This window comes from Cololabis saira, chromosome 18 (assembly GCF_033807715.1).
Source record: "Cololabis saira isolate AMF1-May2022 chromosome 18, fColSai1.1, whole genome shotgun sequence".
Lineage (NCBI taxonomy): Eukaryota > Metazoa > Chordata > Actinopteri > Beloniformes > Belonidae > Cololabis > Cololabis saira.
The window spans coordinates 13,692,472-13,717,885 of NC_084604.1; the positions used below are offsets into that span (position 1 = coordinate 13,692,472).

General features: G+C 40.6%; 1 protein-coding gene across 4 annotated transcripts in view; it reads left to right on the forward strand.

Moving 5' to 3' along the window:
- ncoa1 (nuclear receptor coactivator 1) overlaps positions 1-25,414 on the forward strand; it is a 62,117-nt gene that overhangs the window by 7,831 nt on the left and 28,872 nt on the right. For all 4 annotated transcript variants that reach the window (XM_061707457.1, XM_061707458.1, XM_061707459.1 and 1 more), the window contains exons 2-7: positions 3,820-4,041; positions 15,322-15,427; positions 19,900-20,066; positions 20,900-21,006; positions 21,122-21,299; positions 24,154-24,333. In XM_061707457.1, the coding sequence (XP_061563441.1) occupies positions 15,339-15,427; positions 19,900-20,066; positions 20,900-21,006; positions 21,122-21,299; positions 24,154-24,333 (721 nt within the window). In that variant the 5' untranslated portion in view covers positions 3,820-4,041; positions 15,322-15,338. The remainder of the gene's footprint in view (positions 1-3,819; positions 4,042-15,321; positions 15,428-19,899; positions 20,067-20,899; positions 21,007-21,121; positions 21,300-24,153; positions 24,334-25,414) is intronic.

Genomic DNA, 25,414 nt, shown 5'->3' on the forward strand with positions numbered 1-25,414 from the left:
ATAAATCATGGGGAACTCTGATTCTCTAGCAGATGTTAATGTGGAATTTGCAGTCAGCACCAACATTTGGTATAAATATTTTACCCAAACCATCTAGCTAACATCAAAGCATTTTAGGAAATCTGGTCAGAAAAGTTTCCCTAAGTCCACTTTACCCAGGAGAATGATGAATTTAGTATTTCTAAACAGGATTTCTGAAGAAATCCGACATCTGTTCCTAAATGTAGCCAAAGATTTGAAGCATCAGCTGAGTGGGGATCATTGACGTTTCTTTCAGTTAGCTAGGAAGTGTTTAAAAAGAAAAGATGGAATGTGTTTTCATCTGGTTAATGCACATTAGTCATTTGACATGAAAGTGCAGCTAAAGTTAAGATATAAAGATTGTTAATTATTGGTCAACGTTGCATTTGTAAAACCAGTGATTAGTGATGTGAACTGTTAACGGACCATGCTGGTCAAAGTTAGGCCATGAACTCTACAGGCTGGTATAAACATACTTATTCTATGATACAATAATTCATAATATATTGGTAAACACGGAAAATACTGACGTACATTACCATTTTATCTGAAAAGTCACGGCAACTTCACAAGTTGATAGTTATCACTTTACTCATGTCATTTGTACATAACTGTTGTGTTGGCTGTTATGTTGTTCTGGGCAGGGATGGGTTTTCAAAATATCCAGGTGTGCATGATGAGGATGTTTCAGCTAGAGATGGGGCTGATCCAGCGGCTCGGGCATCTGGTGATGATGATCCTTGGCCAGGTTTTCCGGGCACGTCTCACTGGAGGAGACTCCTGGGAAGACCCATAGCACGCTGTAGGCACCATGCCTTACATACAGCATCTTCTTCAGATGAACTTATTTGAAGGGTTGGAGGATGTATGTGTTTAGTTTTTATTTGTATTTATTTGTGATCATTAGTGTTTATCAAGAAATACATCTTGGATTCCTATCAAAACCTCAAAGTAAATCAGTGCGCCTCTAATTTCAGCATATTCTTTCTTACTGACATATCCGTGGTACGTTCTATTCATTAATAAGTTATAGTCATTCATTGGCAAAATCGCTGTTCATTTTTCTTCTTTTTTATTTTGAAACCACAAACATTATCTCCTGTATAGTATATTTGGCTATGAGGTGAACAAGACATATATGAAAAGGATCAATTTCAAGGCAAATGGTATTTGATGCATTTTTTGAGAAACTATGAACGTTCTTCCCACTTTGCTGTAATATTTGCACGTTTTCACTTTTTCCAGACATGATACCCAAGACTTGTGCTTTTCAATAACCAAACATGATTGACCCATAGCTCAAGTTTTTTTTTTGTTCTTTCATATCTATATGATATAAGCTTTTTTTACTGGGTACAGAAGCCCCAAAGGCAGCAATTTGTAACACTGTGAAAGGATAGCAATTAAAGCATTTGGGACATCAAACTTAATTCAACACTTAAAATATCACGCTGCTGAACATGCAGCCATGAAGTCATGACGTTTACAGAAGCTAAGAAGTTAAAAAGAAATGTTAGCAGTGCTTATAGTGTGCACTTGTGCAAGACAGTCGATCACGTCAGCTCTAGACAAATCGTCACCCAGACCTTGTACTTCCTACAAGCGCTGATAGACGAGGCATTAAGACTGTCGCGCTGTTCCAAAACAAGCCAGCTTTCTCTGGTCAGCTGAAACTGAGATTGGGTTCAACAAATGTGTTGAAGGACAAATGATCTTGCTCTGAAAAGAAAAGAAAAATCTGTCAAATGCAACCTTAATGGACTTTAATGAAGTTAGATGGTTGAATACTTTGCTTTATCTGAAGTTTTTGTGTTGTTGCTAACTCATAGGACATTAAAAGAAGGTTCCCTTGGTCAAAACAATTGTCATACTTTGTCAGTAACTTTTATTCTTGGAAATCACAGCATATGCTCCACTTTATATCAGTTCACAGGCCCTTAAAGATCAGCCTGGCACATTTCTAGATTTTAGATTCAACTGTAAAAATGATTATCCCTTAACAAAATGTTTTATTTATTTTATTTTGGTCAAAACTGCAGCTGGTTTTAGTGCGCGCTTTCTCTAAAACTAGCAAAGCCTGAGGTTACTGGAAAGGACGCTCACTTCAAAATCCAACTTAAAATGAATTACACCGTCACTTTTTCAGTGTGTAAGGTGAGATACATGCCCCGTCCACAGAAATAATCTAGATTTATGGAAAAGAAATCTGCTGATTATCATAGATAATCGTTAGTTGCAGCTTTACTGACCCACTGATTCCTATTTTGGCTAATTCAGATTTATACAATATTAAGAAAATCCAATTTAAATGGCAACATAATGATAGTAGATGGTTGCCTGCCAGAGCTGATGAGCTAAAAATGAACCAATTCTGATCACCAGCTACTCCACCATCGTCTCCTAATCATGTGTCCAAAATTAAGCTGTAAAACGTTGTGTGTGGGTGTGTTTAGTGAAACGATAATAAAAAGGTTTGATAGTGGAATTTCTTGAGAAATAGCTTATTAAGTATTTCAGGGCTCAAGTAATGTTTTAAAAATCAAACATCTTTATCTTCTACTATGAAAAACAGCTGAGCATGTCACACTGATCTATCTTTCCATAATTCAGTGTTCCTTTATATAATTAAAATCACATAGGCTTCAGGAGTTATGACATATAAAAGATGATCTGCCCTCAGTTTTATTGGCTCTTCATTTATTGTTGCTACACTGAGGCAGAGATCTTGTGAATGGTACAGCTGAGGCGTATCATATTGTATGGTATGGACAGTAAGAGATGACGGGGGGTCAGAGGGAGTGCTGACTGGCTGCTGTGGGCAGGAGATGATGTACAGCCCTCCCAATGTCCTCTCCAAGTTCAAGCCTTCTCATGTCATTCATATTATCCTCCATCAGCATGTCTGCAAACCGGCCAACGAGACGAGCAGCAAGCGTCTCAGCTCCTTCATGTTTATCCTTCTAATTATCGGTTTGGCAAACAGCGAGGGTGCTGCATTGCTGCCACCAAGTGGCAGCAGCCACTTGTGTGGGCCAAAAGACTGTATAATGTTTATCTAGTTTAAAAAGGTGTCTTTTGCTTTTTCTTTTTTTTTCAAATGGCATGGAAATCAAAAAGAAATCTTTGCATTTTTTGCTATGGCAGTTGCTATTCAAATTAAAATGTGTAATAATATAAATGAATATTGTCTTCATTAGAAATCCACAGCAGTCTTGTTATTTGAGGATTAAGTGGATTATTACTTCTGCATGTTGCTTTGCTGCACGTAGCGGAGCTGTTTTCATGGAGGTGTGTCCCACCTGCCTCCGCTGGCTCTCACACTTAATCACATCATTAATGATTGACTGGACTGGTGACGACTGGAAGCAAAATAACATACCACATTTAGTTTTTCCATTTGGTGACAAATTGTTCTGATTAGGGGAAGGGAAGCTGTGGAAGTCTTTCCTACCTGCCGGTAGCTGAGTGCGCTCGTCTTGGCTGCTGTGAAGCAGATGTCATGTCAAGAGTTGTAAGCACCAGAGCCACATCAGTCTGTGTGCAAATGTTTGTGCTCTGTGGGTGTTGTAAATGCTGCTGCGCTCTTTCTAATTATGCATATTTCGAACATGTGTCATGTTGACTGCTCTATTTGCGGTGCAGGACCTTTGATTATTCCTCAGCCATGACAAGTTAACTTTCTGCAGCACAGCATAATTATTACAAGGTCAAGTAAAAAATGTGAATTATATAACATTGGATTTATGCGTGTTGATACAATTACCTGATTATTTTTTTTTTCTTTCTTTTTCCTTCCAGTCGGAGGCCGACGGGCTTCTCCCTGCATCTGGGATGGTACCATGTGACGGGGCGGCCCGAGAGCCATAACCCCACGACCAGCACTCCATCGTCTTGACTTTAAGCTGCTTGCCCACCACTGATTTCAGCCACGGTGTCCACTCCTTCCCTCCGCTTTGCTCAGAGCCCTGAACAAGGCCACCACAGCCACCACATGACTCCCCCACTGGAGCCCTAGATTAAGTAAGTAGAGCATCGCCGCTCAGCATTGTGTACTCTTTGTTGAATGCTGCCATATGTCTGATTGCAAACCATGAATGAATGAACGCAGTGTTGTACAGCAGCTCAGCGCCCGTCATGTGTTTAGTCTGGTAGATTGTAAATATATTGTTTTACATAGATTTTCTTATTGGCTTTTTGTATTTCATAGTTGCCTTTTGACTCTGTTGCCTTAAGTTCATGATTTATTTAGTATTTTAGTTTGTTTACTTCTGAGGCCTCTGGCCATTTGTGTTGGATTGCGGTGGTCGCTGTGAACAATCGATACGAAGAGAGAAGTAAAACAAGACACAACAACTAGTTTCTCTTCTGTATTACACCGTGTTAGTTTTGCTTAAAGGAGACCTATTATGAAAAACACGTTTTCTCTTGCTTTAACATATATAAAGTGGTCTCCCCTCAGCCTGCCAAAGAGAAGGAGGAAAGCAACCAAATTCTGCAGTGTCTGTACAGCCGCCCTTTTGTTACGTAACGACGGAGTAATTTACATAGGTTGGCCTCCGATGTGTGAAACCACACCCACAACTAACTCCACCGGCCGGAGCTTTCGCCATTTTTTCGTAGCGGTGTATCGCGTCATTCAGGCAGCCAATCAGCACAGTTCCTCATTATCATAGCCCCGCCCACTCAGAATCCTGCATAGATAATGAGGTTAGAGAATGGGAAGATAAAGACATGGCTCAGAGGCTGAATTTCTATTTTATTTAGCAAAAACAATCAAAAGCTTGTTTTTAAGACATTCAAGGCCTGTTTAAAATAGGTATTAGATGCCAAAATAGGTCCCCTTTAAATATTCATTCATGTATTTTGATTGATGTCTCGCTTGTTCGATTGTTTTGTAAGACAAACGGGCTGAATCACAAATTCATCCTACGGCACACTCGTAATCATTGGTGAAATGGTTCTTAAGGTTAGTTTCTTGAAAATGAACAATGAAAGCCCAGAGGAACGAACCTGAACCACTTCAGCAGTGAACTTGTGATTTTACCTAAAAAGACGGTTAAATCACGTCAGCTTAATAAAACACAAGATTAAGTCAATAACTGAGAATTGAAGAAAAAACAAACATTTAACACAAATGAACACATCATTCCCCCATGATACATCAAGAGCCAGCAAACCTCAGCCGATGGGTCCACCAGTGAAACAAGACAAGAAATTAGTAGAAAATGTAATAAAGGTGAAAATACAAAAGTTAACTTGATGTACAATAGAACAAAACTGTACAAAACTGTGTGAGAAACTAGTAACTCATATAAAAGTGTTGCTACATGGGCAGATAGAGCCGTCGCAGAGCCCAGTTTTCTGCTCTGAAGCTCCACACGTCCTGAGTGCTCTGCAGCCGGACTGTCCAGCCCCTGAAAACCAGAAGCTGCGGACAATAAAACGGTTAAGCCCTGGTCCAGTGGACAGCTGCTGTATTTCAGAGGAAAAGCAGGTCTTTGGAGAAAAAAAAGAAGGCAAAATGCTCCTTCTTGAGCTGTGTTTGGATATGCCGTGAATAAAATCATAAAATCAACACTGAACACTATCTAGGAACTTTGATTACGAGTCCCTATGTTTTACTGGATGTCAAACAAACAGATTGCGTGATTAGCTGCACACGAAAGCTATAGAGATGAGCTGAAATCAAGCAGCATACAGTCACGTCCCAAACTGCATCTCGACCAAGTGAGTTAAATAAATAATGAATATTTATGTGGAATCATCTCTCTGGCATTAAATGTGTTTACTGATTAAGATCTAATTAAAAATGAGTCGAGCAGTGAAACACTTTATAACAGAACTGAAAGTCTACGTGGATGATATGATCTTTATTTTTCACATTTTGCTCATAAACATTTCTGTCGTAGTTTTGTTACACAGTTGAGAACAATAACAGCCACACCAGACTGCGGTACACTGGATATTCTATAAACCAAAGCCTTGTAGTGTCTGCTGAGCTCGGAGCAGTCCAAGGTTACTTCTTACTTCTGGTAAACATCCTGGATCCTGGTGTACACAGATGGCGGGAAACAAAGGAGCAGAGCCTAACACGCTATTTATTTAGTACAGAAACAGGGATTCTTTTGAAGAATCATAACAGCCTTTTTGTCTTTTTAACTTTAATATACGAGCCATAATCTCTCTTTCTCAACATTTTTCCATGCGTTAAATACGTGAGAGGTAAAAGGTTACAGTTCAGTGCCGCGCGGTGATAACTGCTTTTAGTATGGGTGTAAAAGTTTAACCTCATCTCTGGTGGGAGAATGTTTGAAGAGGGACGTTGTTTTGAACCTGGGTAACGTTTTCATTTAAAAGAGCAAACCCGGTTCACGATGGAGACACGGGCTCGTAGGGAGCTGGGACCCGCCTCCCGTGTCCTACGGCTAATTCGGCTCGGAGAAATGATCCATGCACAAATGTTCACATGCTTTCCACAGTTTTGGAAAGAAAGATTGCAGCACATTTGTGTTAAATCCACATGCCCTTGAAATGTGAGCAAAGCGTGCACGGTGAATTGAAAATGTGACGTTTATGTCCCAGACAATTTTTCTGAACAATTGTGCAGATTTCCTTCAGAAACATGGGAGCTAAGTGACGGTAGCGTAGTTGTGCAAGGGCTGAGTCTGTTTGTGTTGTGATTGAACTGCGACTAAATCAACTCCACACCTGCCTTCATGTGGAAACCACGTGCAGGCGTCTTCCCACGTCACTGCAGCTCGGTTCAACATGTCAGGGAGATGGCTGCATGTGGGGAAACAGTGCACAACAGAAGCAGGCGAGCTGCCACTGAGGACACCTGTTTGTGCGTTTGTTCGTCCTCAGGCTGCACATGAATGAACTGCTGCCTCTGCCGGAGTCGTGTTTAACTCGAGCTGTATACACTCTTTGCTTATGTCCTATATTCAAGAGGGTGGGCCATAGCAACAGTGACTGAGCAGCCTCTCATGGGCTGTACCATCTCAGTGCAGGAGGGAGGGGAGGCCACACAGCAGTGGGGAGAGATGTGGTAATTCAGTGTTGCATTTAGCTTCATTAAAAGTATGAACTACTCACAACAGTGATAGTTACCACCTGTTTAACACCTATAAAACTAGCGGTCACTTCACTGTTTCCTTCATTTAATACAGCAATGCTTCCACGTTCAGTGGTTCTCCAATTCCACCCCTTTTAGATAATATCACTTATTTTAAAATGTTGTGCAATTCCTTTTAAAATATCAGGAGTTACTTTGAAATCTGACTAGTTTAAACAGTGTTTTGTTTTTTTATTGCTGAGCTTATAGAAACTAGTGAATAATATTTTCCTCAGGCTCAAAAAGTTCTGAAGCCTGAATAATGAAGTGTTATTTTTATATTGAAATGTTTAAAAGAAACCAGACATTTGTGCCAAGTTGAAAGGTTATTTAGTGTCTCTTCCCTCATGTACCTTTTCTCCCATCTACGTCCTTCCATGCAAGTCTCCATCTCTCACTACCCATTCTCCGTCCGGTGGTCTCTTCCTCACTCTCCCAGTGTGTGAAGCCAGCTTTGCAGAATAGGAGACTAAAGGAGGGGAAAGATTTGAGGGAGAAAACCTAAAGAGACGGCTGGCGGCTGTAATGGAGAGCCTGTGGAGGCAGCGGACTGTGTTTCTCAGAGGGCTGGCTCTGTGGCGCGGCTGCCGCGGCTGCTTTTTCTTCTTTCTTTTTGGCGACTGAAGGCTCTATTCTACATACGTCACATACAGAGCAGGGGGCGGGAGAGGTCACAAGGTGCAAGAGGCTGACCTGGTTTACAGGTGTGTAGGATAGAATGGCAGCTCTTTTGCATATATGTATTTATCTCCGTGCGTTTTGGATGACTGCGAGGCTGATGTGTGAGCGTGTGACCCAGGACGGAGGCTACGCTCACACTGCAGCTGTAACTAGTTATGGGTGTTTCAGTCACATGCAACACAGCCTAGACTTAAGTGCAAACTGTTAGGGCTCTCCTATGTGTAGCAATGCTGTGAGTTGGTTCGTATTCAAATGGTTTAGTGAAGAAATGTGGCAGCAGAAATGATTATGATTATTTCACAGATTGGTCCTTTTTTGAAAATCAAGATCTGTCAAGAAATGGTGTTTTGTGTTGCCAAGCTTGTTGTTTTGGTTTATGCTGACAATTTATAGCTTTAAAACGTTCTAGTCCCCCAATAAATCAGATAACTAAATCAGTGAGTGCTAGGGATGGACAAACATAAATGTTAAATTTAAATACATATATATATATATATATATATATATATATATATATATATATATATATATATATAATGTATATGTGTCTGTGTTATTGTTTTTTTAAACCTATAGTTGAGAGGTATTGAGTGATGATTGATTTGATTTTTAAGATCTTTATTTGTATTAGGGCTGCAACTACTGACTATTTTAATAGTCGACTAGTCACCGACTATTGAAACGATTAGTCGACTAATCGGATAATTAGTAATTTTTTTTTAAATTTAGTATGAGGTTGCTTTAATTATGTGGCAAATGATAATAAACACAAGAAAGATGGTACTTGAGCCCTGCTCTGTTTTCTTCATCCTGCTCCCGCAAAACTCTGAGAATGAATGCCCGCACGGCGCACAATAATAGAGATGCATTGATTTAGTGTCTTCTCCCGTCCCGCAAGAGAAATGTCTAGACAAATCTACCTGATTTAATGTTAACATGATCATTGTGGAGCTTGATGGATAATTGACAGTTCATAGGTCACCTGACTGAAAGTTAGATGAAAATCCATCATCGTCATCATCACACAAGCTATTTAGCCTTTCGCGCATCAATTATGATTGAGGTTATACCAACGAGAGTAAGCTGTGAGTGGCTCAAATAACACTAATAAATAACATGAAATAAACAAAATTAATGAATGAAACAAATTAATTTAACAAATGAAAATAGGCTTAATATTTTACCAAAGCAAGTCCGTTTCGTTCAACACTCCGACGTGCTTTCTCTTCAAATGCTCGTGCATTACCGACGTGCTCCCGTGAAAAGTAAGGTCGGCTTTGCAAACCTTGCAAGTCATCTTTTTATTCGCCGTATCCAGGCTAAAATGCTCCCAAACTTTTGAAGTTGCGCTGAGACGCTATCACGCATACGCGACTCTTGGCAGAGACTGTATTGAAGTGAGATGCCTCACTCCATTGGAAAAACACGTCTGCCGACAATTGTCGACGATGGAATTCATTGTCGACAATTTTGATTATCGATTTTTGTCGACAATGTCGACGAATCGTTGCAGCCCTAATTTGTATACTAGTGAAACACTGAAATGAGTCCTCTGCATCTAAGACACCACTAGTTGGACTAAGAGTGGGTGCCATTTTTCCAGGGACCAAAGAGGGTCAAGGATCAGTGGTCCAAAGTAGTTCACCTAGGATGCCGGGGACTTGAAAATGCATCCTCCCTTTTTTATTTTTTCAGAGAAATAATCTTAAAAAGTTTTTCTTTGGCCATTTTTTGTGGTCTTTGCATCATTTAATGCATTCTTCAACCCTGATAGCCACTCTATGCTAAAATGTTTAGTGTGTGTGCGTGTGCGTGTGGGTGCGCGTGTGCGTGTATGTGTATACACGCTGTACAGAATGAGACAATATCATTTCTAGTGTTTTACAATTCTGCTGGTAGAACCACCTGTTTCTCCTCTGGCTCTTCATCCTCCCACTATTTCAACCACTTAATGGCGGTTCCGAGGCTCACGCTAAGCTACAGAAGAGGCGATGATGAAACTAAAAACAGCTTTTTGGTGAATGTTCAGGTTACAAAGTGTCAGATGAGCAGCATTGAGATATTATTTGTAGAGAACAGCAGCATAAAGGGCACAGAGCTCATTAAACTACGTGCCTCACCCCTTGAAACGAATGATGGTGCTGACTGAGCGCACACACCGATGCTGTGACCAGACTGAAAAAGTGATAGCGGGGTTAAATTAAAGCAGCTGCCTATCAAAGACGGCGAGTATAAGTGTGGCTGTGATATCGTCAGGACCTGGCCTGTGGGATGGTGTTTCATCTGGTCTTTTATAGGTTTAAAGCTACGTTTTTTTCTGTTTGATGTGTTGCATGTGTGTGTCTTATATCGTGTGATTAAAAATTACTTGAAAGCTGGCTGTATAAATGATCTGAAGTCTTACAGAGACTAGGACGTTCTTCGAAGGTGCCAAGATGGTTGTTTGCAGGTTTAGAGGGGGAATGAAATGGAAAAACAAATTGTTTTGAAAAATTAGTTTTATTTTCTACCAAGTTTTTGTTTTGCTCTTGCTTGATGTCTGTAGTTGTTCCGCCAGTCGTGTGGTGATAAAGCATAAAGTGATAAAGCATAATATTTTAAAATACAGTGCGTTTTTAACCGTTACGTGGCCCCTGTATCACAGTTCTGTTTTCCATCCCGAGTTTCTTTCCCCAGACAGTTGTACCTCGCGTTCGTCACTGTTCTCCCAGGGCTCCATCCATTCTCATGCCAACAATCAACCCTTGGTTTTCACGTGAATTACAAGATGCCTGCAGTCTGTGTGTGTGTGTGTGTGTGTGTGTATTTCATGTCCAACTGGGCTTCTTAGTTATGTTGTGAATTAATTTGAAGGTAAATTGGAATCCCATTCAGCAAGAATTGTGTCCATAACTAAAAGAAGACCACAGTGATTGGAAGTGCAATAATTCCTAAACATCTGACACACAGATCTGTGGAGCAAAGTATAAAATTACCAAGACACTTTGCAAAAAACAAACATATGTTACGACTCTCAATTAGCTGTTGTCTGGGGAGATTGAGTCTTGTTAGATAATCTTAGACGATTCTGTACACGGCAGCACAGCTCAGAGCTTCTAGTCAACAACACAAATGAAGACATGCCTCCTCTCTCGAGTCAAAAGGACACAACTTCTCAGCTGGGTGCGTGCAGCCTGCGTGGGTGTGACTTAATAAACAGTCAATTGTGAACCATTTTAAGGCTTTCGTGGTCGAATGTACACACATGCAGCAGCCGGCTGGATGGAAGTGGGGAGTCAGCTAATTGGCCGGCGGCTCACGCTTGTGGGAAGTGCTGTAGTATTAACGTTTGTCATCACACTTTACAGCACGTTGTGTTTTTGTGTAGTGTTTACGTGTGCTTACAAGTGCTCATACATGTTTCAGCATTAGCACTTGACCGGCTGTCTCATGAATATGTGATACTGGTGTTTGCAGTTGTGCAACAGATGTTAGTTTGCCACCAATATCTTAACAACACAGGGAGTTGCTCATTATAAACAGGAAGCATTATTTTAGAAAAGGCCATTATTTTTCCTCGGTTTAACTAACTACTGGCATTCCTACCGAGCCTTTTGATCGGCATGTTGTATACTATCAATATGGGTAACTCCTCCTGCAGCTTTACTGGTATTAAATTAGATATGCCGTGCTTTGGAGGGGCAGACCCATAACAGGAAAGACTTTATCCGAATACTGGGTAGAAGTTCATGGTTGGCTCAAACTATGAATGAAGGTTAGATTTCAAATATATTCGTTGGATCATTTAATCATAGACGTCCGTTGTTAAACGGGGACGTATACCATCTGTGGACAACAGCACGGTTGGAGAGTTGCCGAGGGTGCGATACAGGTATGACCACTAATAAGTCCACATTTTCAACTTTTCCCCCCGCGCATTCTCTATAAAAGTCTGGGAGGGTAACCTGGCTGAAATATGTGCAAGACGGAAGTGCATGTCTTGACGAAAGTGTTTTATCAGGTTTTCAGAGCCATGTTTAGTCGCTGTTGATGGACAGCGTGTCTTTAGCCAGATAGTTGGTAATGGAGTTGGTTATCTCCCTGTCCCTCCATGTGGGGGTTTTGTACAGCTCCCTTATCTAAACCAAAATACTTATTTACAGCAGAAGTCTGTTGTAAGACGTTTTCTTTTTGATTACTGTTTCATCTGTGCTGTTGTGCTGGGCACTGGCCATTTCTCTGAGGACTGCAATTACCAGTACATTTAAGGCTTTCCTCAACAAAAGCGGTTGTATGAACTACAGCTGACCACAGATCTTGTAGTGTGAACACTTCTTCCAATAGTTAGAGGACTATTATTGATTCCCTCAGGTTTTTTCAATCATGAGGCATGAAAGCATCTAATATTGACTGAAGCTATGGCACAAGATAAGAAAGTGAAAGTTCTCAAGTTTTTAAATAGTGTCAGCTGGCACCATCTTGTACTTTCTAATAAACAGGCAAGTGGGAGCAACGCAGTCTATGCAGATGCTGAATCAGTACATTGAGTATGAGTGAAGGCACAAGAGGTAATGCGATAATGAATGCCATTATTGGTATCAATAAAACCTTAACAGCAGCCAACATTTGGTCTGTTTTTGTGTTTTCCCTGATCTGTGGACAACGGGAGTTAGAAGTATAAGAATAAGTGCTCCCACTAATCCATCTTGTTCTTTTCTGCATCATAACCATTTTAAATCATATATATATAGTCATATTAGCAATACGATATTTGAATAACAGCAGGAGACACATCTGAAAAGGTAAATCAGGTTTTGCCTGAGCAGTGGACTGTGTTGCACTGAGCAGTAATCTGCTGACTTCGAACACTTTGATCAGTGTCACGTTATTCTACGCGAGTGTGAGCATTGCAGGTTCCTTGTAGTAGACTGCAGTTCATCAAGTTCATCCATTATACATGTTTTTGATATTTTCTAAAATAGGATAAGATGTGGAAACAGGGCTGGATCACAGTTACAGTCAGCTCGTGTGGGTAATTAACATTTACCAGAGGGAAGTTACTGTTTTCCATGTTCACAGAGAAGGAGGAGAACCCAGGAGGGTTGTTGCTTCTCGAGCACATATGATGAACCTTTCAGCTGAATATACAAAAGGTTCACTGTGTGGAAAAATTGATTTTAACATCCGCTTTCACAGTAGAAACACGCAGCTATAAGACGTGCCTATATAAACGGATAAATGAAACCATCTGCGTAGACTTGGAGGGTGCAGAGTTTTTAATGGGTGTCTTTGACGTTGAATGATGCATTATCAGATGTAATTAATTCATCTTGTGTTCTCTCTGTGCATATGCGGATAAATACTGCAACAATCAGGAATGAGCAGAATTATTTGAGCAAGGACGTTCTGGAAAGATCTTTGTTTGCAAGCCTTGTCTCTGTGTTGTTAGTTTGAAGTGCGTCCGTGTCCTCGGTCATATTATTTCAACTATTTTTGATCATATTTTTTTTTCTAACTGTTGGATAAGTTATGTGGACATGTCTTCTTTGGTTATCAACAACTATGACGGGAATGTTGGTTTTTCTTTAGTTTGTTTTGTATCTTCTGTCAAGATTGAGTCAATTACGTGAAATAGCTCATAGTTACACATAAATAGGTGGTAAAAAGCAAATCATACTCAATGAAATGACATGTCAAAATAGATCAAACTCTATCATCAAGCCTAATTGGTTTACTGAAGTGCACGCAAGCCTGAAACCTAAAGATGCTGACACATATAAGCTATGGCCCGCTCTGTGATGTCTATGTAACCTAATTTGTCTTTTTTTACAGGGCAAATTAAAAAAAATATTGCTATTATGCTTAATATATGCTGAAATCCGCCTCCCAGAAACAAGGTTAATTTGTATTTTGTGCTGATTTGCAGTAGTGCTCTCATTCCTCACTTTGGCAAATGGATGTTTTAAGTGCTGCATGTTAGCAACACAAGGCGGCTGAGGGGCGATTTGAGGTGAAACAAGCTGAGTCGGAAAGGATTATTGTCCTACGAGGAACATGGCCTTGCAGCCATACCCACAATACTTCTGTGACAATGGCAGTTTGTCTTTGGTCTTTTCTTTGCCCATGGATTTAAACGGTTTCATGGGTGTCAGTTTGTGTGACTGTCCAGGCTTTGCAGATTTGTGGGTTTTTCTGGGGGTTTTCACGAGGTGGAAATGGCTTTAAAGATACTCAAACTTTAGATACTCTTTTGTTGTCGGTGCTTTTATTTTGCAGTCAGGATGTTTGGGTGAATCAGAAGCTTTTAGACATACAAACAAAGGTTGTGAAACATAATGGGAATTCATCTCTTATGATTAAGAATTGCTGTGACCCTCGTCATGAATGGTTCTTGGCTTATCTTTTCTGTGCCGAGCCGGAATCGTGCACTTTTCCCCTGCGTCACATCTGTATTTAGACTATTACCATATTACTGAATCTGATTTATCACGACAGTAAAAATGTTTCAACTTTAGTATTTGCCTTAATGGATCTCGAAGGAACTTGATTCCTGCGATTCAACAAATGTTGCAGCCGTTTTTGTTGCCTTGCCAACCGTCCTGATGAAGCCAGAGAGATGTGTTGTGTAGACTTTGCTGCGAAAGAATTCGCCAGTCGGGGACCACAGAGGAGGAATGTAACAATCACAGAAGGAAACGCAGCCTGTGATGCACGGGTGAGCTGCGCTCTCATTTGATGACAGCCTCAGCAGCATCAAGTACTTACGTACTTACATACGTACGGACAAAAACGCATGGATCAGTCAAAGAGAATCCCGAAACCACTGATGTTATGCGTTCTGGTTGTAAGTCAGGTTACAGGAACTCTCCAGTTTGGTGGCTGCTGGTTTTACCCACAGATGCAAATATCTGCTGGCATTTCAGTGCCATTCAGTTTGGTTGATTGTCCCAGCGCCCGTGACCCGACGAGGCTGTTCAGAACTGGACACATGTTGCCACCAAGGTGGAGCTCCAGCACCGTCTGCTCAGCGGACAGCACTTGTTGATCACTTCTTGACTCCAGCAAAGACACAGCCTTCACTGGCTTCTCAGTCGTCTGCCGTTTATGTTATGCCTTGTGAGGGTTGCTGCTGCTGCCAGATGTTCTCATCCTCCTGACTCATTTCTCTATCTTAAACGCTTGATTGTACATTTTTGTGAGATATACTATAGAAATAAAAAATATGGTGAAATATTGTGTTATATAATTTTCTTTCCTGTATTTACTCCAGCTAACCGACAGCTTTTTTTCAGGAAACCCAAATTCATATTCTGTTTTTTTTTTTTTTTTTTTTTTTTTTTTTTTTTTTTTTTAAATACAGTATATTCAGTAACTGTTCATTTGTAAAAAAAAAAATAAAAAAAATGTGTTGCTGCTTGTGGTTTCATGGGTTGAATAGATCCTAATGAAAGCTTTAACTCGAGGTTTTACGGTAATCGAAGTGTTTAGCCGTGTTTCTGATGTTTATCTTTGCCGCTTCTCCGTAGATCAGTCTAAGCTGAAAATGAGTGCAGTAGGGGAAAGCCCCCTGGACGCTGCCACGCCAGAGTCACGGAAGAGGAAGGTCTCACCATGCGACACGTCGGGCCAAAGGTAAATACCGGGTGTTTAATTTATTACAATACTGAAAAAAATTACACCAGTAGTGCAAGGGACACTGCATAGGTAAAACAGAAAGATCTTGCATTTACATTTTACTTTTCATTTTTGATGAAACACAAAAAGTGAATTAAAACCAGGAAAACTGAAGATTTCAGTACTCCCATTAATGAAAATCTGGGTTAGCATTTCAATTATAGCACTCCATTGCCTGTTATTTTCAGAAATCCCAGTGTGTGAAATTCCTGCATACAGTCACAGCAATTGAAGAATGTTAAGCCAACTTTGGCTGCACAGAACTAAAACGGATCAGCTTGCGTCCTTGAGCATGTCTTGCCAAACCGCTCTCCCACTCATGCTCCGTGCAACAATATCATAGTCGCGCTTACCACAAATTTTAAGGCAGACTTTTTTTTTTTTTTTCATCTGAAAAGAAGTCAGTAAAGAAGTCGGTGTGATTCGTTGAGGCAATCTTCTGAAATGTGCTGTGTGAAACACCCATAAGTGCATATGCAACTGGACCACGTGGAAACATTGCTGTATGCATCCCTTTACTGTACCATTTTTAATAAATACCCAAACTAAGGCATCTGTCTGGGCTGTAGACTCTCACTTTTATAACAAGTGGGCAGTGCATGCTGCGGGAATAATTTATATATCCAGCCTATTCTTGTATAACGGAGCTAAATGAATAGAATTGTAATTCATAAGGTGTTATTGCAGGTTCAGTTAAAAAATATCTTGACTGATGACACTTTTAATTTCGTTGTTATATAACGATGACTAATAAAGATTTAATCTTATGTTGTAGACGTATGTGTGTGTGTGTGTGTATGTATGTATATATATATGTGTGTGTGTGTGTGTATGTATGTATGTATGTATATATATATATATATATAGTATATCTATATATTTTAAACAAAGCAAAGGAGAAAATGCTGTCAGCTTTCTTCATATTGTTATGATCCTTTTAACAGGAACGTGTGTGTGTGTGTGTGTGTGTGTGTGTGTGTGGGTGTGGGTGTGTGGGTGGGTGGGTGGTCGGTCGGTCGGTCGGTCGGTCGGTCGGTCATGGAGAAGTTGACCGGGATGGTTTGTTAAAGGAGGTTTTTAAATTCTCACACTCTCACCTTGTGGTCGTTGGGAGGCAGAAAAAAGAGGTGATCAGATTTTACGCCTTTCCGGAATCCCTCTTTTACATACAGGCACCACGATGGATGGATCAGGGCGTCCGCTGGGTTTTAAAAAGTATTAAAAGGTGACCAATTTTAAGGTGATAAAAAATCTTAAATGTGGTTTAAGAGGTATTATTTTTTTGAGAAACTGGTATGAACTTTTTTCAGACTATGTGGTGTCCTATTCTGATTGAAATTTTATCCGCTATATAAGTTGGCGTTAGTTCGTTTAAATCTGGGCATCAGCATATATGGGCACATAAGATTTCTCATAAATTGCTTACAGTACACAGATAATGCAGCAGTTACACTGTCATGACTGTGTAAGATGTCAGATTGATTAAAATCTTATTCTTGGTCAGATCAAGGAATTTTAGCTTCAAGCGAGAGTGTACTCTAGTTCAGCAAAGGTTAAATAGACTCATTCCTCTTTGAGTGTATGTGCAAATAGATTTGCAATCATCAGCAAAGCAGTTTAAAAGCAATGCCATGCCATTTTTGAAAAACGGGGGCCAAAGGAAGCATATACAAACAAAAACTATTTGGACCCAGAATCGAGCCTTGTGGTACCCCACAATTAAATCGCTTAGGGGGGGAAAACTGGCCCAAATAGACAGAGAAACTCCTGCCTTCCAAGTGAGACTGGAACCAGCAAAAACTGTGCCAGTGAGATCCAAAAATAGAAGAAGAGAAGAGCAGAGCAGACAAAAGCATGTCAGTAAAAAAACTCTAAGCAGCACGGTTGCTATGCTGTGAAACGATTTAAAACTGGAATTTCTCCAAAATGCCATTACGGTCGAGGTATGACTGCAATTGGTAAAAAAAAATAACTACTTAAAAACATTTTACGGAAAAGGAAGTTTTGAAATTGGCCTGTAGTTTGAAAGAACAGAAGTGTCAAGATTAGCGTTTTTGAGGCGGGGCTGCACGGAACACAGCCTGACCTCCAAGAGGAATTGATCAGGTCCACAACACATGTCCCGCTGCTATAAAGAACATCCCCAAAGAGCTGAGAGGGGACGCGTATCAAGAGGGCAGTTAGAAGGCCTCAGGTGCAATAAAGGGTAATGATGAGAGAGACTCCTGCTCAAAATTCTCATAGACCAAATTACCAGTAGGAAAAGATGCAGGTATCCAACAGCAGAGAAGGGGGACCTGATAGAAGCAATCTAAGAAACTGAGCTTTGTTAGAACTTTTCAATATAACGTTAGATTAAAAAAAAAAGAGAGCTCGTTAGTACTCAAGTAAACTGTTTCCAAAAATCTCTAAAGAGATTTGAAGATTCTTTTTTTAATATTTTCTTTCAGCGCATCTGCATCCACGAGTGCGGGTGGCCTCATTCAACCACAGCTTTGTTGTGGGTTTGGATTGCTTATTCCTAAAAGGGGCTACTATGTCCAAGACATCAGTGCATGTAGAGTTGAAAACGGTTGCAGATTAATCAGGCCTTAAATTACCATTGTGATCCCCGAGAGTACGGAGCTGCCAAAAGCTGCAGAGGACTGAGATGTCACAGCGCTCCGGATCGCAGTGTTTGACATGAGGGCACGTGACACAAAACAACAAAATCTGAAATGAAAAACGTATTGTTTTTCATTTCAGATCGTAGATTCATGTATTTCAGAAAAATCTGAAATACATGAATCTACGATCTCATTGACACACACGTCCAAGCCAAAGGACAAAACAAGCTCCCTGAGGTCAGCACTCACAACACACATGGATATTAAAATTGGCGACTATTAAAAAGTCATCAAAGTCCTCAGTCATGCTCGCCACCAGGTCTGGTGGACTATAGATCAATGCATACGTGATGGGAGAGTCGGAGTTTCTGATAAGAGCTGGAACATCTTGGTCGGGGAAAAACATCAGCATTTTAATCTGGATTTAAAAATTGACGCCAGCTTTCTACCTTTGCCAGAATGGACCGGACTCACCACGATTGTAACAACATGTAAAAAGTTGGTGAGACAATAAAAACAAGTCCAAATACGCCGGTGAAACGGTCAGCGAGACGGCCATCCTCATCTTGATATTTTCCTCCTACAGTCCAAAAACTGTTTGGTGGGTTGGCAGTTTTATCTGTAGGCATAAAACTGCACCTGTAATTTGGTTCATTATATTCCTAAACAGCAGAGTTTTTCTTTTTATTTCTTTTAAAAAAGAAATGAGCAGGTCATTACAAAAATCTTAAATCCAAATTTGGCTCAGAAAAGACGAGTTGTGCATCTGTAGTTTAGACTTTTCAGTGTGATTTATCTGTTTCCCTCTCTCTTAGCTGCGTGTGACGTCACTTTAGGGTAAATGAGGGTAAACGCTTCGGCGTACTTGTGTTTTTGAGTCTGTAAAACCCCCCCAAAATTGTAGGCTTATATAAACACCCAGCATGCATTTCTACGGCATCCGCACACATTCGATGACCTGTACATTTCACACAGCAGCGTCCCGCTTCCCTCAGACGCCACGCCTGTGAGTTCTGGCTGGCCGGGAACAACACTGACCTACTTTTGCTGTTGTCGTTTCACATGCACGTACTCTCCCATACACACATTTCTTTGTCTCCTGTTTGCCACATACCTATCTATTACTCGTCACTCTGAATGTATATTGTTGGAATCTGAGACGTGGGCTGCGCGGGTCTTCAAAGACGACAGCTAAAGGTTGATTTAGGTTATTTTGTTACAGTGTAAACATACCAGTGTATGGAAAATGTCATGCTTCCACATAATGGAAACAAATCACAGACAGTTACCACAGCTGGATGGAAAACCGCTTAAGTAATAACACATTTTAGCATTAGCATTTGCTGTTTTGAATTAGGACATAGAAATAAGGGAATACAAATAAGAAGTAGCTTACATTTTTATGAGGCAGTTCAATTCAATAATACTTTATTAGTCCCTGGAGGGGAATTACCATTTATGTCTCTTTGAAGGGTAAATGCTGTGGTCTGTAAGACAAGTATCAATAGTACTGTAAGCTACTTATAATTTTCGCACAAAAAAAGCATTGTGTTACGATACAGTGAGTTGAAGATCAGAGTTTAAACGTGAGATTATATTCATTATTGATTAATCCAACAAATACACCATCAAAAACGTTAGACCACCGACAGGATTCAGTACACAAGGCAGGAGTCTGTAAGGCCTCACATCGTGTATGACATTTCTTTAGGGTAAATGGTGGCTAAGAGATAAACTAGCAGGGCTAATATCCGTAAACAACTTTGTCCACTGTAACATATATCAATAACAAGCTTCTGGCTTCACGATTGTCTTCGTCTGCAGTCTGGAGAAGCGAAGACGGGAGCTGGAGTGTCGCTACATCGAGGAGCTGGCTGAGCTGCTGTCATCCAACATGGGCGACATCGCCGGCCTCAGTGTCAAACCTGACAAGTGCCACATCCTCAAGAGTACCGTGGACCAAATCCAGCAGATCAAGCGACGTGAGCAGGGTGAGGAAACTGTTGCACAAACACACCGAATCAGTGTGAAGACTCGTTCATGTAGACACGTATGCATGAGGTACATTTCATGTCTTCAATCTGATTTTATTTTCTTTTTTTTATCATTTTATTTTTCTGAGAGAAACATACAGAATAGCTTCAACACAACCATACTTTCACAGCAAGGCAGACAGATATGTACAGTTTGACTTATTTCCCTCTGTGACTCTTTTTTTTGTTATATGTAAAATATAACATGAACATATGAACAATGGATGTCACACTTCCTTTCCGATATCTGCAAGTCAAAAATCTGGTACTTCAAGTCATGAACAAAGGCCGATTGTAGCCTTAGAGCACATGTCAATTTCTCCATAGTATAGATTTCTTGAACAGTTTTTTGCCAGTCTTCCAATGTCGGTGCATTGGGTTGTAACCACTTCCTTGTTATGGCCTTCTTCGCTCCAATCAATAACATCTTCATTAGATATTTATCTGCTTTCGCTTGAGTATGCAATGCCATGGTACCAAAATACATTATGCTGACATCAAATTGTACAGTAATTTGAAATATGCGTTCCAGACAATCATGAATGTCATGCCAATAAGACAGGAGTTTTGGACAATCCCAGAATAAATGATAATGGTTAGCTAAATCTGAACCACACATCCTCCAACAACTTGTTCCACTTCCTAGGTGTCTCTTCTGAGCAGGTGTTATAAAAAAAATCTCATGAGGTTTTTCCATCCAAATTCACGCCAGCTGTGTGAATTTGTTGTTTTCCACTGTAGTTTACAAATATCTGCCCATTCTGATTTTATTTTCATTCCCTTTTTGACAGAAAAAGCAGCTCTTCTTTCTCCAGATGACGAAGTGCAAAAGAGTGACATCTCTTCCAGTAGCCAGGGGCTGGTGGAGAAGGAGGCACTCGGGCCCGTGCTGTTGGAGGTAGACGACACTTCCAATCGCTGCTGTCATGTTAATTTCCCGTAACACACGTACTCAAGCCAAAGTCATCGTGCTCCTTCTTTGCCTCCTCTTCTTCCCGCGCCTGCTCACGCAGGCCCTCGATGGATTTTTCTTTGTGGTCAACCGCGAGGGTCGCATCGTCTTTGTTTCGGAGAATGTGACGAGTTACCTCGGATACACTCAGGAGGAGCTGATGGCCTCCAGCGTCTACAGCATCCTCCACGTTGGAGACCACAATGAGTTTGTTCGGAATCTGCTGCCAAAAAGCCTCGGTGAGTGACTGTGAGGGACTTTACTCAGAAAACTCTGACAATACCATTCAAACAGCTATTGTACAATTAAAATCTTTAAATGTGACAGATTCCATGTTAATGCAAAAAAAGAAAAAAAAAACATTTGGAAGGCGCTAAACAGCAAAATATTGTATTGAATCCAGATAATCAACTTGGTTTATTTATGCATAACTACAGAACTAAAGTGAATTTGAGGCATGAAGAAGGCAGATTAAAGGACTGAATTGAAAAGCATTTTTGTGCTCCGCGGGAAGCTGCACAATTTGTTTTGAAGAAAAGTTTGGTGGAGTGAGTGAGTGAGTTACTTTTAAAGAACAACCTTGAGAAGGGATGATAATGAAAATGGAGGGGGATGAGGTTTTCTGTTTAAGGACATGAGATAGAGTACAGTCGATGACAAGGTCACATTTTTGTACTTCCTATGAAAAGTGTTATCTCTGCAGCAGCTGCAACAGTTCTCTGGAAATATATTTAAAGTATAACATTTTGCAGAGAAAACTTAAAAATAAGATGTGTTTTTACCAACTTACTCAGGAGGAAACATCATACTGCAGTATATTATTGAAGGATATTCTGAAATCACTTTTTTTAGTCCAGATCTGCTGCTATAATACAGTCTTATCAAGTAGAAGACTACACCGAGGTTTCAGAGATAAAACTCGACAGGAACTTTCCGCCGCAGCTGAAAAGTGGATGCTTGCTCTCATACGCTATATATTTTGTTCGTTTATGGTCGAGGCTCTGAAATGTTGAATAAGCAAATAGAAATGCAGATGTCCAGATGTTAAAGCAATGGCGGCAGTTTCAGGGTTTATACGATATCCACGTTATGCGGTTCTGGAACATTCTGCAGTCGGCTCACGAGCAGGTTACAGGTGAGGGTGGGTGTGGACCGGCTGTGGTTAAGGAACAAGGAAGTATTGGTATATTATGCACTCAGGTAAAAATGGTTATTCCCTGTGAGGAGACCTTTTTTTTCTTCTTTTTTTTTTTTACATTTTTAAAAATAATCAGCATTAGATTAACAAAATCAGGTGGTTCAACATATCACATCAAACATCTGTCCTCCAAGGGCTGTGGAACATCTTCAGTGATGTTACCGAGGTTGTCGGGTCTCAGGTTTTTTAGCATAATGCATCCTGGGAAAGCCGACCCTGGCCCAGCAGCACCGGGCCACGGCTCGCTACTTTGCAGTCACAGGCACCTGGAGGCCGTTTCCACTCACTCCCCTCCCTTAAACCCCCCAGTATGAGGAGGAAAAAAGAAAGGTGGTTGAAAGGGTGCTTTTATACTGTTTTTCTGGTGTTTTGACCACAACATGTCACAGAAAACGACATAAAAAATGTCTTTGGAATGCAAGTGAACCAACAAGTGAACTAACGGGGAGCAGCAGTTCCCCGGCACCGACGAGCAGTACGGCTACTAGTACCAGTATTCATTAAAGTCATACGTGTTCCTGCTGGGGGAGAAGGTTGTTTTAATGTCAGCAGCGTTGGAGACATAGACTTGACATGCACATGTGTAGAGGTGTAGTGGAACTTCAGAAATCAAAGCAGCATGTTTCTCTCTGTGTGTGTGTGCGTGTGCGTGTGCGTGTGCGTGCGCGCATGCACGTGTGCGTGTGCGTGTGTGCGCGCATGCATGCGTGCGAGGCTGTCCTGTGTTTAGCTGGGACCTCATGGTGCATCATGAAGAAGTACTCCTTATTCCTAAATAATTATCACACAATGAGAAATGTGTTTTATGCTGGCATCAAATTCAATGTTTACGTTGTAGTACGTTGGAGCTCGTCATTGCAGATGCTGAACATCATCTCATATGTACTCCTGTTAAAGAAATGTTCAAATTAATGAACAAATCTCATATTTATATTTTACCTGCACTCTTAGGGCCCGATTTACTAAGATCCTAAATAAAGAGTACTAAATTGCGTGTGCACTGAAAAAGTTTGCGCGTGCTGTTGTTGTGTGTTTTGCGGGTGATCAACTAAGATTGCGTGCACAATTGATAACACGTGCAAACAGCAGTATTTAAATGAGGTGTTGCGCGTCTTAAGGTTTCCGAGCGCAAACTTTGCGCCATGGAGAGTCTGGATGAATCCGTGTATCATTCGTTCTTTCCATTTTCAATTGCCAATCAAAAACCAAAACATGAAAAAGTGACTGGTTATGTTGTTATTAGTTTTTTATTATAACACAAAAAACGGAAAAACGACTGGTTTTTCATATTTCAATTTTAGGCACAGATCAAAAATACGAAATCGAAAAACGGGCCACAGGACTGAATTTGATTTTAATATTTAATTGGTCGGGTTTACGTGACCCGGCGGTGCTCGGCATGATCTGAGGAGAAAAAGACATCAGACACAGAGCTGGAGAGCGCTTTGATTCATCTATTTATGAGTTAAGTTTTTATTCAGATGGCCACAGTATATTGCAAATATTATATATTATATAGCAAACACTGACAGTAAATGTGTGACAGACGGGACCATCATATGACCGAAAGAAGAGAAGAGAAGTGTTCAAAACAGCACAGAGCGCACACTAAAGGCTGATTTATGGTTCCGCGTTACACTAACGCAGAACCGACGGCGTAGGCTACGCGGGTTTGCACAGGTTTTTACACACGCAAACCTTTAGTAAATCAGGCCCTTAATGTTTCCAGGAATAGTTTTTATATTTCATTAAATTACATATTTGTCAGTATTTGCTCTATTTCAAGACCCCTCTTTGCCCAAACTGTCACCTGAACTGCAAGGCTGGAAATAAAGAGACTGATTCTGGTGGAAGTATTTCCTCCTCACCGATCAATGTTTTCTGTTTGTCCTCAGTAAATGGCGCCCCATGGCCGGAGGAACCTAGTCGCAGGAACAGCCACGCCTTTAACTGTCGCATGCTGAAGAGGCCACCAGACGAGGCGGATTCAGAGAACCTCGAGGCCAGACAGCAATATGAGATCATGCAGTGTTTCACCGTGTCCCAGCCACGGGCCATTCAGGAGGAAGGAGATGGTGAGTGCAGACACACACGCCTTCGGGCATTTCCTGCCCCGAGGCAATACATTGTCCAGCTTATATACATACAGTATGTATGTATGTATATAGCTTTGTAACAAAGCTATATATATATATATATATATATATATATATATATATATATACATATATATCCACACATATAAACATCTGGTATCTGGATTTATCAAAGGAGTTTCCAAAGTTTCCATCAATTTTTTTTTAAATGTTTTGATCAATATCGTTCCAGTTATTCCAAGTTTTAAATCTGCGCACGGACATTTAAATATCTCTTTAAGATTTGCAGTAAAAGGACACATTTATTTTACATTTTCATTGTTTCATTTGTCCCGTTCGTCTTTACATGCAGCAAGTTGACCTGATGAATATCCTCTCGAACAATTTTTATGTTATGCAGGAATGCTAGTTTTTATATTTTTCCTTTTTTCTGTAGGTGTGAGTTGTGACAGAATTTCATTTGAGATAATAATTGGTTTGGAGCACAGAGAGATAAATCTTTTGATGGAAATTTTCTTTTTTTTTCTTTCTGGGATTCAAAGATTCAAAAGTTTTACATCATTCTTGGAGTAAACTCATGATTCCCTTTTACACTGGCGAATACCCCGCGTTTAACACAGGAATCTAGCGTGTCGCCCTTCCTTTTCACATTGACTGACACAGGGTGGTTTGTCGGCCTGGCCCTGTGAATAACTCGTTGTAAACTTATGTAAACAGAACGGAGGTGGGGTGGGGGGTCTAGCCGGGTGGCGTTAATGACAAGAGAGGATGTCTGGCAGTTCCTCATCTTCAGAGCGGTGGATGTCATACCTCTTAGCTGGTTACAGAACCGTAATCCACTAAAATGAACAAACTGAAGAGACTCAGAAAGAAGTTATTTGTGATCAAGGAGCATCAGCAGGAGTGGCCAGGGGAGACTGAACAACACCATTTGGGGGAAGTCCTGCTGTTACCCAGCATGGCTCCCCCACCCGTCCATCTCCTACGTCATCCAGCTAATCTTACGTTGGTGGGGCCAGGGTTTCCCCTGGACAGGTCGCCAGTCTATCACTAACCCTGC